At 35.1% G+C, this 16034-nt stretch overlaps 1 protein-coding gene across 10 annotated transcripts in view; it reads left to right on the top strand.

The window, feature by feature from the left end:
- The window catches only part of CACNA2D1 (calcium voltage-gated channel auxiliary subunit alpha2delta 1), a 400174-nt gene that overhangs the window by 309051 nt on the left and 75089 nt on the right, over window positions 1–16034 (top strand). For all 10 annotated transcript variants that reach the window (XR_011737089.1, XM_071803490.1, XM_071803489.1 and 7 more), the window contains exons 11-12: window positions 3720–3878; window positions 9601–9705. Coding sequence is in view for 9 of the 10 variants with exons in the window: in XM_071803490.1 (XP_071659591.1) it covers window positions 3720–3878; window positions 9601–9705 (264 nt within the window). In the remaining variant the exon portion in view is untranslated. The remainder of the gene's footprint in view (window positions 1–3719; window positions 3879–9600; window positions 9706–16034) is intronic.

The following is a 16034-nucleotide window of genomic DNA, read 5'->3' as shown; positions in this document are numbered from 1 at the left end:
TAGACACCTGAACTTCATAGAAATAATTATCCTGATACATTTGCAGGACTGCTGACAAGCAATTTAGATTTGCAGTTTAATATTAGCGGCATTCTAGGGAGAAATTTTCACTTGTTGCTAAATTTTCACATGAACACCTAAACCACTGTTTGTAATAGTCCAAGACAAAGAATGTACAGACCAAAAGATTTGACTTATGATTACTTTTATACTAACTCATTAAATAACATGCGTATAATGTCGGTGATGAAGCAGAACTGTGTTTTCACTCTACTTTTTCAGATTAAATTGGCTTCTATCGAGTGGAGCTACCTACCAGAGAGTGTTCTTCTACTGCCCAAGCACAAGATCTGTGCTCCCATCCCATCCCATCCCATCCCATCCCATCCCATCCCATCCCATCCCATCCCATCCCATCCCATCCCATCCCATCCCATCCCATCCCATCCCATCCCACAGTTAGAATTCATTTTCAGACCTTGCATTTTTTAAATATTTTCCTTGAGTAATTTTCCCATCATGTCTACAAAATTAGGTTAAGGCAAGCTGAAATAATTCCGCAGCACAATAGTGTTTTCACTCCCGCATGGTTAATGCACCTAATAATCATTGGTTGATTTATTGGGCACTTCGATAAGAAACTACTATAAGCAGCATCATTGAGTGTGTCAGTGTTTTGCATCAAAGTGAATTGATTACAGTTGTATGATCATTTTGTGGTTTCGCTTAGGCAGCAAAACATGCTGCTTAAGCACAGCGAATAAAAATCCCCACATGATAGCGAGGAGAAATGGAAAAATGAATGACCATAATTTGTTTGAGTCTGGGGAGAGAACTCTTATAAAATGGCTTTAAAATCACTCAATGGAAACGTTAGAGTTCAGCTGGGACTCCTACATTTTTATGACAGTAGAAGGTTGGTCCTACCAAAATATTATTTTCTGGGAAATATGGCACACATTAAAGGATGATTCAAGCTGAAAATTTGGTTATATCTAATTCAGTTTCTTTAAAATAAAGGTGAAGTCTGCACTGTGACACTGGAAAATATTTTTAATCTTCATTATCTCATCCTATTTTCACACTTCTAATAGTTGTAGTATTTCGAAAATTAAAGCCGTGCTAAATAAAATATTACAAAAATAAATAAGCAACCTTTGTCATATTATTACATAAAACTGACTCTTCTGTAGAATACTTGGTCAAATACAACATTGCATTTTTCAATGTTAAGGCATTTGTTCATGTTTTTTTCATATTTTTGGAAACAGTTATCCCCTTGTGATGCATTGGGAACTGCACAGTGACAAAAAGGGGACAGAAAACTTTGTATAAAGTCATTTGAGAGTAAATTGCTTCCACAGATTTTAATTGCCTAGGAGGAAAGACACAAAATTGGGACAAAGTAATATCTGTCCCTATTAATTAGACAGATGAAGATTCCTATATGGGTATTTTCATAATGTATCTCCCTGCTTAGCAAGAATCAAAGCAATCTTTTAGCAAATAGAGGAAAACAGCAGCTGTATCATGAAACAATATTAGTATCTCACCAAAACACAATATAAAGTCATGAGCAATCAGCAAAAGTAAGCTCCCTGGAAAAATAAGTGCAAGACGCCAAGCTATTAAATTAGTTGTGTACTACTTAATGCTCAAAATCAAAACAGTAGGTTTCCTTGTACATTCATGCAGGAGTGTCTTGTGATACAATAGAAGATGAGATAGGCAGATTTATGCTTTAAAGTGTCTAGTTCATGGTGCACTTTGCCATATGCATTTTACAATAATAAGAAATTAGATGTGAAAATACAAGTTAGAATCCAGCACAGGAAACACTCTTATAGTACTATAGGAGTCTGGCTATTTTCAAGGTCCTGGCATAAATTAGGCTAAGCCTTCTACTGATATGATGCCTTTCTCTGTCAGTCACCTCAGCCATAAGCTGTACTGTAATTGCTGTTATGCATTTGGTCCTACTAAGTTGGTAGCAAAAGTGTCATTAAGGTGGATGTTTGATAGAGGTTACTGGTAGTTCATATTTGGTGGGCCATAAGGACAGGGAACATGCATCTGCACGGATCTGACTCCGGGACATGGAAAATCTGCATAGCTCCTAAGCATCCTATTAACTTGATTTGAATTATTATGCATTATTAAAACTGGTTTGATATTATCAGTTTCTTCATCCTTTTAAGTTCTGTTCGCTGTAAGTGTCCTACAATTACAGTGCAAGTCGATGTTTGCTCCTGATAGCAATTCTCTCTCTGTACTTTGTGCCTGGTACTTGGTGTTTGATTTTAGACATGTAAGTAGTCAGAGCAGTTATTGAAATCTGTGACCTTATTTACCTTATCTTCAGTACTACTGAACTAATTAGCATTATTGACACTTAAGCCAACAAAGCTTGATTTTGAAGTTATTTTAAGGTTTTGCACCAGGTTGACAGCATAAAATTACATTTACTTTCACTAAAAACCCTTAATCAGGAAGAGGCAGAATAATCTGCTTTCAGCTGAAACGTGAATTAGGAGGTCTTGATCTTAGTACCTTTATTGAGATGGAATTTTACAGAGTTTTTTGACATCCTGTTTGCCAGCAACCGAGAAAACAAAACAAAAAACCAACAAAGCTCACACAAGAAATCTGGATAGATAACAGTTTAAAAAACAGTCTTTAGTAATATTAGTCTAGAGTAGCTTAAATAAAAATCACTGTGTTGTAGTTAAAAGGTGATTTTCGTTCAAGTACAGTTCAACCCAGATTATGTACAGTAATTTGCACTTTCATGCAAGATTATACTTAGAATTGGACATGCTACAGATTTTTTTACTTTTTAAAAAATTTTTTCTTGTTTTTTCTTTGTAAGAGAAGTCTCATCTTTGACTTTAGGTAGCTGAAAAATGAAACATATTTCTGTGTTACTCTCTACTGGGATATATGCACCTATATATCTATGTATGCATTTTTATACAGAGTCAAATTCTAAAGAGAGACCATAAACTGATTCCTACTTGTACAGACAACATTTTACACATAGAAAAGAATCTTATGTATGTTTCTAAATAATGTCAGAATCTCATATAAATTATTTTTTCAGGAAGTAGTATTTATGGATGTGTCAGTAAGAGCACAAATATGTGTGTTCTCAATACACAAATTTGTTGTATTGATAACAATATTTTCCTTTTTACAGCTATAATGTCGTGTGCTTCCTTTGTCTCAAGAATGAGTTCTTTTTCCTGTAAGCTACCTGCACTAATTGATTAAGACCTATAAGTTTCATTGTAAAGTTGCGGGTTTAGCAGCACGCTAATATATCTATCACAATATGGAAGTCACCTGATAATTTAACCAATATTTTTCTGTATTTTTTTCTTAAAGGTAAAATAAATATTTTCCCCTGTTTTTATTTTCCCAACTCTGCATTCTTAGTTCAATTTCATTATATGAGCTTGAAACAAACTTTGTAGGAGTTTTCCCACTACAACAAATGACAGAGAGTGAAGTACTAATTACTTTTGTTTGTTTGTTTTTTCAATGTTTATTGCCCAATTGAAAAATCTTCAGACACTGCTGGACATTCTCAGTGTAGTGGAAATGAAAATCCAGGTGTGACATGCTTTATCTCATCAGTCACAAAACCATCAGCCTTTAGTACTTTGGTACTTAGAAAATAAAATTAACTTGGTTTAATACTGTTCCTATTTATTTTACAGTTTAACAATAATGCTCAGAACGTCAGTTGCTTTAATCATCTTGTCCAAGCTAATGTGAGGAACAAGAAGAAGCTGAAAGAAGCTGTCTATAAAATCTCTGCCAAAGGAATCACGGATTACAAAAAAGGCTTTAGCTATGCTTTTGAACAGCTGCTAAATGTAAGTATGAAAGTCTTCTCTCTCTGCTATAATGTGAAGGAGAAATTGAATGTTCAGATGTCACTGTATGCTCTTCCATCACCTAACTGAGTGATAACTGGTACAATACCTTATTTAGCAAGCAAACTTACCCTAACAATATGTCAGCTTTTATTTTTTGTTTGTTTTGGTTTGTTTTTGTTTGTTGGTTTGGTTTGGTTTTTCTTCTTTACAGATCTCCCAACAGGTTGTTAAGGTTTGGGATTAAATTTGAGTTTCAATGTGCTGTAGTGTTTTTACTTCATTCAGCTATTTACTTTCATTTGACATGTGATTCTCAGTTGTCACATAGTGGTTGATTTGCAGGCAGCTTTAAAATGGCTTTATGTTACAGTGTCATTATTTCAATTTTACTGCAACCTGTCCTACTAATGCTTGGTTAACCCACAATTTCCTACTTATTATAAGTCAGAAATAATTGGCCATGGCTTGAGTATGACAGAGGGGAGCAAATAACTTAGTTAATAGAGGAATATTATGCACCTGAGAGCATTCTAATTCCTTTCTGTTTCACGTGTATAAAAACAATTATTTCCTCAGAAATTAAATTCATTATTTCCATGTTTCAATGACGTTGTCCTTTCTAATTTGCACCAAACATTAGCTTTCTGAGTAGTAATGTTTCTGATTTACCATAAACGTTGGGGATTTATTAGTTAATTTTTAAGCGTTTCCGTAGTTGTTAAAAAAACCCCCACAAATCTGTATTTGACCTTTATGAAGGCTACATATTGATTTTCACATGAGTGTAAATAAAGCTATACCAATTTACAGATGTTAAGGATCTACTTTGATAAATAGGAAATGTATAATAATAATAATAATAATAATAATAGATCAGTGTTGTGTCTCAGTATACAAATCCGTAATTTTCCCCCTAATCCACCAGATTCTCGACTTCAGGGCACTTTCCTGACAAAACGTATACAACCTAGGGCTAAAGCTGGTTGAAAAATTCCTAACCCTGTTAAATTCTGATGGAGGAAAAGAAAATGTAATTGTATTATCTGGGCAGATCACTGTAGGTGAGCAGAGGGGTTCGGTGTGGAAATGATTGAGTGCCCTCTGCTGATGGTTTTATAAAACTGCAACAGGATTTTAGAAGCTGTGGGACTTTTCCAGACTGGCCTGGGAGGCATTTTCCCTTGTTCTTCATCCCTCTCATGCAGAGGCAATCAGCAAGACACAAGAAATTTTATCAAATGTAGCATGTTCCTTACCGTATTTATGTTTGATTGACATTATGTATTACATTTAGTGCTGCACCAGATATGTATTTTGTCTACAAGTAGTAGGAAGATCTGAACACAGAAGAAACCTCAAAGTGAACTTGTTTGTAGGACTAAAAAAAAATGCTTAAAATTCTAATTGGAGGCCCCTCTCATAGTGGGGCTGCCTCTCTCATAACTGGAAACAGAAGTGTGATTGACCTCACAAAATCTCTGCAAGCCTGTATATTACGTTTGGACATTGTGGAAGTGCATGTCAAGGAAAATGAAGAGATTGCACTAGGTTATAGGAATACAGTCGTGTTTCCAGATATTGGAAAATCCAGCAGGCAGGAGGAGCAAAGAGCTGGTGATGGAGTTAGTGTTAGACTCTGGTGACAAGGCAGTATAATAGGATGATATAATACAGGCTTAAACAATATTAACATAGGCATAAAAGTTGCTTTGGGATAGTTTCCAGTTGTGTATTTGTGAATTCAAACAGTCCAATTGCTTGAAGCTCCATGGAAATGAAATATTTTTGAACAGCTCAAACTTTCATAATAATATTGTGGGTACTGTTTCTGGATGACAGTTATTTCAGAGAATTTTCCTGAATGCAGAAGTAATATTTCACTTGTGCCGTAAAAAAAACTTACTGTCTGATGTGTTGCAAGATGGAAATAGACACTTCAGGTTTTTTCAGCATGCTAATTTAAAGTCATTATTACTAATCTGGATGCCATCATTTTTATGCAGTATTTTTCCATTACTTATGTTAACTTGCTGTTTCTTTGAAAATAATAATACTTCAGCTTCATTGATTCAGGAGCTTTTTTTTTTTTTTCCCAGCACCAAAACTATGATTTGTCAAAACAAGAAATCTTGAAATAATATTTTTCTGATTTGAGTAGTTGATTTTTGGTTTGGTTCACCTTTTCCTTCCTCAGTGGCATGAAACTCATAATGAAAAATGTGTTGAGGGTTTAGATTGCGGGGTGACAATCAAACCCTGGCAGATGTATCGTTAACCTCCTCTCCTTCTCCCTTCCTCCTTTTGCCCCTCCCTCTCCTCCCTTCCCACCAAGGACAGGCAATCAGGAGGAAAAGAAGGACAGAGAGAAGAGAGTTGGAAAAATTAACAATGTTTTACTAATGCTACTAATAAGAATAGAGAAAATAATACAAAATATACAAAACCAATCTTGAAAGTCTCAGCAACTGCAGAGCCAGCACCCAAAGTCCTGGATTGAACTCTGCAGCCAACTGGAGCTGGATTCAGTCTCTCACTAGGCCTCAGTTGGCAGGGACGACCAGCAAGGTCCTCTCCTAATGTCGGCCATAAGCAAAGGGGACGAAAAGAGGAAAAAGGGACGAGATCCTCGTGATCTCCCATTTTTATATGAAGTATTCACATGAATGGAATGTTATACACAGTTGGTCAGTTTCTTGACCACTTGTTTCTCATTGCCCCTCTTGTAAGATGTCCATCTATGCTTATCAATAAGTTTGCATTCCATTGCTATGTTTACCAAAACATGTATCTGGTTCTCCAGGAAACTGCAGCTAATATGAAGGCTTTAGCTGACAGGCAAACTCACTAAAAGAGAAACTTGTTTTTTAACAAAACCAGGACAATGTGTCAAGTCACACGGTATAATCCTGACCTGCCACCTAATGAGTTGATTTTTAGGAATGTGAAACTTGTATAAAACAAAAAGCAATTTCGGGCACAGTATAAAATGGATCATCTTGCTTGTTTGAAAATTTCTAAAGAAAGGACTTTATCAAGTGCAAGAGAGAAGTAAAAGTGAATAGGTAGACTCAGTTTCAACTTATATTTTTCAGAGGTTTAAGCTAAGAAGCTGGTTTTTGTCCTGGGGAAGCCACAGAATAGGCAGCATGTTCTGCTTCAGCTGTGGTCTGTGATGGGAGGGCAGAGACATCCTTGGACTGCTGAGGCAAACTGCTCAGAAAAAATGATGAAATTAGTGCATCAGCTTTGCAGAATATTCACTCCCTTAACAAGTATCTCTCCATAATTGTGCAAATGTGTGTGGGGAAAAAAGTTTATGCATCAGCATGTAAAGTTTTTATGGTGGGAAAATATATTATTTGAGCTTATTCATGTTCAGATTTCCAATGTTGTTTAAAGGCCAAACTCTTGGAATTTTTTTCCATGACGTGACTATAGTGTCTAAACAGAGTAATGGAAGTAAATGCCCTTTTGTTAAGTGTAACAGTAGGAGGTAAAGAGAAAACTTTGCAATTTTCTGATATTGTATAAACATATACTAAGTAAGCCACTTGAAAAATCCTGGTTTAGTCAGTTAAAACAAAGACTAGGTCACGTTCACGTTGCCCATAATAGTGCTTGTTTCAAAATCAATAGTAAAGTTCTATAAAATGAGCAGGCTTGGGTCCCCTCCCTTGCCATGTCTTTGGTTTCCCTCTGATTTTATTTTGGCCCTTATATTGAATCACTGTAGTAGTAGGTGAGTTTATTTATGAAGTATCCAACTCTACTCTTCTTACTTTTTTAATATCAAAAAGATTGCAGCCCAAAGCAGTATCTTGTATTTCACAAAGAAAAAAAAAAGTCATAAATTATTTAATTCCAAATGAAACAAAGTGTGCTGATGAGATTGGAGAGAATGTATTGATTTCAAGTGGTTTTTATGTGTTGTTACATGTAAGAAAATCTTTGGACTTGTTTTTCAAAAGCTTAAATACATAGTTATTCACTGAATATTGAACTACCAATACAGATCTCTGAGGAATAATTATTCTCTGAGGAATAATTATTCTTCTGTTAGTGTAGTGATTGCAAATAAAGCTTTTATATTTTAGTTTTCTAGAAGCATTATAGAACCATGGAGCTGCAATACTGACAATTATTGGCTGATGTTTGAGGGCTGCCTTTGGTGTTTCAGTCTCTTTATTTTGGAAGAACTGGAATCAGAGCAGAGAGTAGGATGAAAAGTAATGGAAGGGAGTGCGATAATCTCATCTGAGCACCTAGGTGAAAATTACTGTCTACTCACAAAGGTTAAAGCAAGGGAGAAGTAGGTACTTTGGAAGGATGACTCTCCTATTTATTTTTATGACATTATAGTAAATTCATACAACAAAACTCAGGGTTTTGGGAAGGGGAACTTGAATTTAGTTTACTGAATCTCTAAGGGTTTTACTTTGTCACATCCAGCTACTCAAAAGTACTGAGACGTGACTGACTGTAACCATTTGTACGTGACACAGAGACAAGGAATGCTGGCTGTAAAATTCATGAACAACTTGCTTAGATTAAATTCTTAACTTTTAAGAAATAAGGAGAAAGAAGATGAATGCCAAAGGAGGAGCCTTTGGCTCCTTTCATAAGGAGCCAAAATTCTTATTCATCTCTCTGTTCTGGCTGTGGAACAACATTTTTATTCCTTTGTACAACTCACTGTGCTTTTCTCAGTGGCTTTACTAGTTAATCTGCTGAATTAGGAGTCAGAGGGATGACTTCTCAATTCTTTCGGTTCCAGGCTTGCTCTCCAGAAGTTCTTCAATTCTTCACCTCTGAGCTGCAAACAAATTAGAAAAGTCGATGGTGAAAAGATGTTACTCTAGGCAGCTATATCTTAGCTGCAACATATTATGTAAACCTGATACTAAAATACTTTTCTAAAGGTTAGCTATTCATTTCAGTGCATTAAAATTAAAATAATAATAGTTATAAACCAGGAAAGAATTTCAGAAGTGGAAAATGGAGCTTGTTTTAAGGAAATGTGATGAAAATAGTGAATGCAAAAATATTTGTACGTTTACAAGGTACCATGTTATAGATGTACCTATAGGATGCCTACATTTATGAGAGTTTTTATTTAAGTGGTCAGTGAACTCGATATTTTCTAAGAGGAGTCCAGCGGGGGGGGAAAGGGGGGAATCACAACACAACAAAACAAAAAAACAAACAAATGAACCAAAATAAAACCAAATAAAAAACAATATTTCATTAGAGGGTCATCGTTCCCAAATTTTTGAAGTCAGTAAGGATAATAAAAAAGTAAGGGTGAGAAAAGAGAAGAGAAAAAAATGTTTAGAAGCCCCCGCTGTATTCATGTGGAACATCTGGAGAAGAATGCTGCGGGATTGATGTGATGGAGATGAGCTGAAGAGCTTGCTTTGTGTTGCTGGAGGTGAGAGGAAGCACCAGATCCCCATTTCTCTGTGTTGGGCCAGATCTGAATGAGTCATCTTTAATTCTGTTGGAACAGAAATCTGGTTTTGCTTAATTTTATTTTGCTTTTAATTCAGAAGGGGTTGTTGAGTGAAATCCTAAAGGACTTGGGAAGTTTTGTGATTACAGTGTTAAAGTAGTAAGCATGTTGATATGAAAGCCATCTAATATAACAGTTGCTATTCCTTATAGCTTGAAATCCAAACTGAAGATTTTTTAATTGTTGTTATTATTTTTTAATCTCCTACAGCACAGTGTTTCTAGAGCTAACTGCAATAAGATTATTATGCTGTTTACGGATGGCGGTGAAGAAAGAGCACAAGAAATTTTCCATAAATATAATGAAGACAAAAAAGTAAGTGATATATGAAAGATTTTACTACATAAAATACAACAGCAACAAGAGGGACATTTAATTAAGGAACTGAAATAATTTTAGGTATAAGGTACTTTTAAAAAATGTGTTAGTATAGAATCTTTGGGCACCTAAAAGTTTCTCAATCTATAACATTACTTTAAAAAAAACCATGAAATATATTTAATATTTTACACCTTGTGACTTGTTGTCAAGCAGTACAGGAGTATACCATAACCCATAAAGAATTAAACCTTTTATTGACCTTTTTCTTGTATTAATGTAGTCCTTGCATTATCAAGCAGAAAGATGGGTAGTTGAATGATATGAGATATATCTGTATCTCCTCACTGTGAATATTTTCTCTGTGATTTTGTAGTTCATCAGGCAAAGGAAAGAGCAGATCTCAAGGTTAGAGTCTGAATCTGAATAGATTTGAGCTGGAACAAACCCACATGCTTTTCCCAGTGAGGGTAATTAAACCTTTGAATATCTCAGCCAGGTGTGGGATGGCTTTTTATTGATGAAATCTGACCTGTGGTTCAACCAGAATTACGGGCTTGACATGAGAATGACTGGATGAGTTGTGTTCAGATTAGATTAGATTATTAGCTGTGCTGGTTTGGGGTTTAAATTTAGAATCTAATAAAACTGGTCTCGCTTTTGCATACTTATAGATGCAAAAATGCAGAAACGTAGTTGCGTGTGTGAAATAAAACAGCTTTATGAATTGTCTACTGCTACACTTCAGTGCATATCATTATACTTAGAAGATTAATCACTTTCTAAATTAAAGCTAAATATGAGCTTGATTCACACTACAACTAAGAATTTACTCTTCTAGTGCTTGAGGATATACCTCTACCTGGTTTTTGTGTGTGTTCTTGTTTTGTTTTCGAAAAAAGCAGCTAGAAGTTAGATCACAGTTCACCAAGATACTTTAACAGTTGCCATGGAAGTTATGTATAAGCAATGGAAGTATTTTGTTGCAAATCCTCAAATATTTTAATTAATCTCTTAGAAAGGACAACTAGAAATGCAAGACGCAATTTCCATCACGACCAGTGATTCACTCGGTGACCTTGAATAATCATTTTGTGCCTACTTTATAATGGTGTTTCACACAGGATGATGTGGTGGGGTTTAGTTAATCTTCATGTCTGAGCTGAAAGTACTTTTTAAACTGACAATTACAAGGAAGAAGTGAAATCATAACGATTTGCGATGTGACACACATGGCTGCATTCTGAAAATACGTGCAGAGATTCCTCTTCAAATGTGGATTTTGTAGCTTTTATTATAACAAAAGCCATCAGATAAATGAAATACGTGCATAAGGGGGAAGATGTATGATTAATTTCTTATTATTTTCCATTTAATTTGCTGTGTTAGGAGGAAAATATAGTACAATATTCAGTCCAAATCACCAAAAGAGATTTGTAGTGCTGATGTTTGTGGTCTTACATCATGCCTGATGATTGATTATTCTCTGAAGTATTATATAATAAATGAATATTTAGAATATACTTGTTTAAAATGGTTATTTTACTCTATACTTTAATACAGTACACTTAGGCTACTAAGGATTTGATTTGTTTTATATATACTGTGATATATAATACAATGCACTCTTATTTTCTTGTTCCCTCTAGTGAATGAGGGTTTGGGGGTTTTATTGTATGCAACAAATGTATAACGGTGATAATTATCACTGTATGGATTTCTTATTATTTCAGCATATTTTCTTATATAATTAAATGCAGTGGAGGTGCAGTGCAAGGGAAATTTCCTACACTTGATTTAAGTTCTCTGTATCTACAAATTCAAATCTTAGTAAGCACTTATATTTTGTTACTTCTCCAACAAAGTGCTGGGTTGCTAAATGCCATCCCTTACTACTGTTGTGTTTTTGTTTTTTTTTTTTTTCCCCAAGATTACTTTAGAAATACAAGAAATCGTAAGAAAGTTTTTGCAAGTATAATTTGAAGATCTATTTTCTTTCTACTTATAGTTTTCAATCAGTAACAATATTTGTGGTATTGAAAGGAAATTTATGGTTGAAAAACTTTTGGTGAGATTAGTGAGACTGAATCAGTAAATTAATTTTTAGGAATCATAACACTGTTCCGCCCCCCAACAATCTTTCATTGCATTCTAATGTTTTTAAAATTAAGGCTAATACAAAATATGCTTGTGGTCACGGTCTCCTTACAAGACTATGCTTGATTCCAGAATGATGACATGTAATCTTTCCTGTTGTTCCGCCTCTGTGTAATTTAATGTCAATCTTAATCCAGTAGAACATAATAACATAATTGACAGACACATTCTAACATGAAAAAAACACAGCTACTTTTGATTTTGTAAAGTCATAGTCGCATGGCCTTGCCATCTTAGATTACACAGTAGGCTGCCTTCATTTAAATGATGAGATATGTCTAGATATTTTGTCTTTATATTTTAACTTTTAATTATAATTTCTTTTTTCACAAGTAGCCAATTGAATATAAGACAGATTTTATAATTATCATTTGTAGAGGGACTATTCAATATAAGTGTGGTGTTAAAAACTTTTCCATGTTTTAGCGTAGTAGCATTTCATGGTATAAATATGTATGAGCTGATGTCTTTTCTTGCCTGCTCTGCATTTGTTTGAACATTTTTCTTTGTGTTTTCATACAGTATATAAAATATGAATCTTTGTTTTATGTCACAGTCACTTCCCATCTTAGATACACTCTGTTATAAACTTACTTTTCTTCCCTCGTACAAACAAAAGACCATTCATTCAAATCTATTAATCCTTGTTTTCATCTTCCTGATGTAAAATTTCTTCAGTTCTAAAAGTATTTTCTTCTTCATGTCTGTTACCCTGTAATTCCTTGGCATGAAAGAAGCTTCAATAAGTTTGGCTCATCAGACGACTTGTATTAGTACAGTTGTTTGCAGTGCCCTTAGTGCAACCTTCAAGCTAAGAAGTTAAAGAATACAATAAACAATTACAAACTACTGAAAGAGCAGCCTAGAATCTAGAGGCTGGAAAACTGTCCTCTGAAATTGGGGTTTTCATCTGTTTGAAAAAGCATACAGGTATATTTAAAATAGCTTTCTGTCTTTACAATTCATTTAAAGTATGAATTTGAGAGTTATTATAAAACTTAAGTAAAATAATTTTGAGGAGCAACATTCTTAGTTTTGATCTGCTTGAAGTGAAAAATCACAGTTGTGTTTCACCTTTACATGCCTTTTCCCCTTTATAAAGCCAGATTTTATTGTCACATCTTGCTACTCCACGCTGTGCTTGATATTTAAAAACTGGCATGTTTACCTTTGCGGTGACATTCGGGGCACTCGCATTAGATGTGTTAAATACCACAAACACAGTAAATTTCTGGAATCAGGGTGGTAAATGTTCCTTTTATTTGCACTCATACTACAGATGGCTTCTCTGAAGACAGCAGTATAAATTTATTCGAAATGTAGGCCCAGTAGACGTTCTTCATCCGGAGAATTTAGAATTCAGGTTGAAAATAGAAAACTAATTACAGCACTTCGGGGCAAATTGTGCACCATGAAATCTGTGTTTTGAAGGATTGCTCAACTTACGTGAGTAGGAAAAGACCTTTAACATACCCCATGAGCTTTTAGTTGTTTGAAGATTCCTGGCATGACAGAGGTTTGTGTGGGTCAGGTGAATTGAACTGACCCACACAGGCAGGGCAACTCAGATCAGAGGATCTGACCCCTCAGATAGGAGGAGAACTGTTAAGTGGGTCTTATGTCCCATTTCCTCAGAGTTATCTGCTATGATGAATACAACCTCATTTTGTCTAGATTTTTCTGACAATATCATTTGAGAGGAAATGGCATACAGAGTTTCCTAACAACTCTGTTCCATTCAAAAAACCCTGTATGTGGTGGGCACAGAACTGCTGCAGTGGTGGGAGGTCCTATGTGAGAAGGCGCCAGCTTGCTGGAACTCCACTGGGAAGCTTGCAACTGACAGCGACTTCTAAATGGGACACATTCAGCATGTTAATAGAATGATATAATAAAATGAAGTATCTATGAGAAAGCACTTGCAAAACTTTCTTCTAAAACTGGAAAAATTACCTCCCACTGTCCTTACCAAAGGAGAGAATAATTTTCTTTGTTGGTTTGAATCCACTATTGCACAACTGCAAGTCAGTAAAACTAGAAAGAAAATGGTGTTAATCTAGTCAATGGTGTATGAATCATTCCAGACAAGGCTGAAAACATTAGTCCTGACTACAAATGACCCCTGGAAAAGCCCGTGACATTTCCACTTGAGGTGAAGCCATGGGATTCTCATCAGGTGTCAGACTGAATGAACATGATTTTCTGGGGTTTGCTTATAGAGCTGAAAATAGAAACGGTATCTTTCTCATCGAGAAACAGCATCTTTGTGAACACTAGTATCAACTTTGCATAAAGCTTAACAGCTGTCAAAGCATATCCCAACAGTTCTTGCATTTCTGAGTGTGTGATAGACTTGTGACACAGGATATAACATGCAGTAATTAAATTAAGGGTTGACCCAAGCAAAATTCTGGTTTACATCTGAATGGCATGTGGCATAGTTTGCTAGATAAAATTTTAAGCTTTCTGAACTGTAGATGGTTCTCAGGCCTCCTCTGCATGAACCTTCTGTGATCTTTAGACAACCAGGTAAAGATATTTCTCATTCCTGCTGATAGTCCCCTTGTGCTCTGAATTTTCTTGGAGGGATGGTTCAGGAAATCCCATGTAGAAGAAATCTCCCATTAGCTGGTTAAATTGGTTCCCTGGCTCCTTCCCTAATCAGTTCTGTTTTAAGAGTGTGTCATCTTCCAGCTGTTAATTTTAATTCATCATATGTACAGAGACATGCATAAGTGGTAAAGCTAAAATATTCTGGGTGAAACTTGGGTCAGTATTTGTATATTTCACAATCCATTCCTTTTTCTTTCCAAGTGAAAGTGGAAATTATGTTATTAGATTTCTCACTGAATATGTATCTTATTCTTAAGACAAATTATCTATTTTTTACCCACTTTTTAGCTCCACTTATTCATGAACGGATTGCAACATATCCACTGTCCCAGCTTCTGAGTTCCTAAGAGAGATTAAGGCTCCTACACTAATGAATTTAAATATTCCTTATCAGCAGTCTTCCTTCTGTGATACTCATTATCCATATATGTTTAATAATAGTCAAGTTGCACAATAATATGCTATTTAAGCCATGTAATATCATATTAATTTCTTTAATTTATTTTTCACTACTATATTAGGCACATTTTTTCCCCATAAACCTAAATTTTGAACCACGATTACCTAATGGTGTGTGAAGCCTTATTCCTCCAGTAGAAATTGGAGTACAGTGATTTTTTAGGATACTATTTTTCAAAAATGTATATATATTGCCTTTTCAGCAATCATCTCCTAAACTGATGTGCCACTCGCATGTGTTGATGCCCTGAGAATGCTGTTGGGTTACAGGACTCTCCCACAGCCTTTCCCTCACTACCTTTCACTGACCCCTTTATCTTTGGACTATGTAATATCACCTCTAAGGTTTTTCCTTTAAGGCTTTGATAAGAAAGTCACATCCATTATATTTTTTCTCACTGTTTCACCTACTTTTTGTTTCAGCCATCACACACACATATATGTGTTGATACCAAGTTTCTCTATAGGCTGCTATTTCATTATGAGCATGAATCCGTCTGAGTATCCACATGGTATTTTTATCTACTGTGCAAGATAAAAATCCACATGGTGGTGTTGAGAACTGTAGAAAGGTAATGGAAGTTTTAATATAGCTTTGTTGAAAAGTGACCTTATCGGTCATATTAAAATCATGAGTATCTGTTACATAAAACCAAAGTGGCAGCTTATTTTCTTCAAATTTGGCATGAAGGAGGTTATTTGATACTTCTATTTTTGTAGATCTTCAATTTCAAACCACGACATTAATAGTGATTGATTCAGAGTATCATGTAGAGGTTGATCCTGCAGATGGCATAAAATGATTAATCAAGGAAACAAGGATAGAATATTTTTAATATAGAAAGAACATTATGTTTGTTTTGAGATGAAAGCAAGAGAGTCAGACTGCATTTTACTTATTTATACAAACAAAATGCTACGTAGGGTGCAACTGGTTGAGGTTAGACATCAGAACATTGGTCTTGTCTCAGAGTTCCCCATTAACTGGATGCTCATTCTTATGGATTTGAGATTGCAGTGAAATGCAGTGCGAGTTGATTATATTCTTCTGTAATTCAAGAACTGGAGGAATGGGACTTTCTGCAATGAGCAATTTA

This window comes from Patagioenas fasciata, chromosome 1 (assembly GCF_037038585.1).
Source record: "Patagioenas fasciata isolate bPatFas1 chromosome 1, bPatFas1.hap1, whole genome shotgun sequence".
Lineage (NCBI taxonomy): Eukaryota > Metazoa > Chordata > Aves > Columbiformes > Columbidae > Patagioenas > Patagioenas fasciata.
This window is presented reverse-complemented; position numbering and strand designations above follow the sequence as displayed.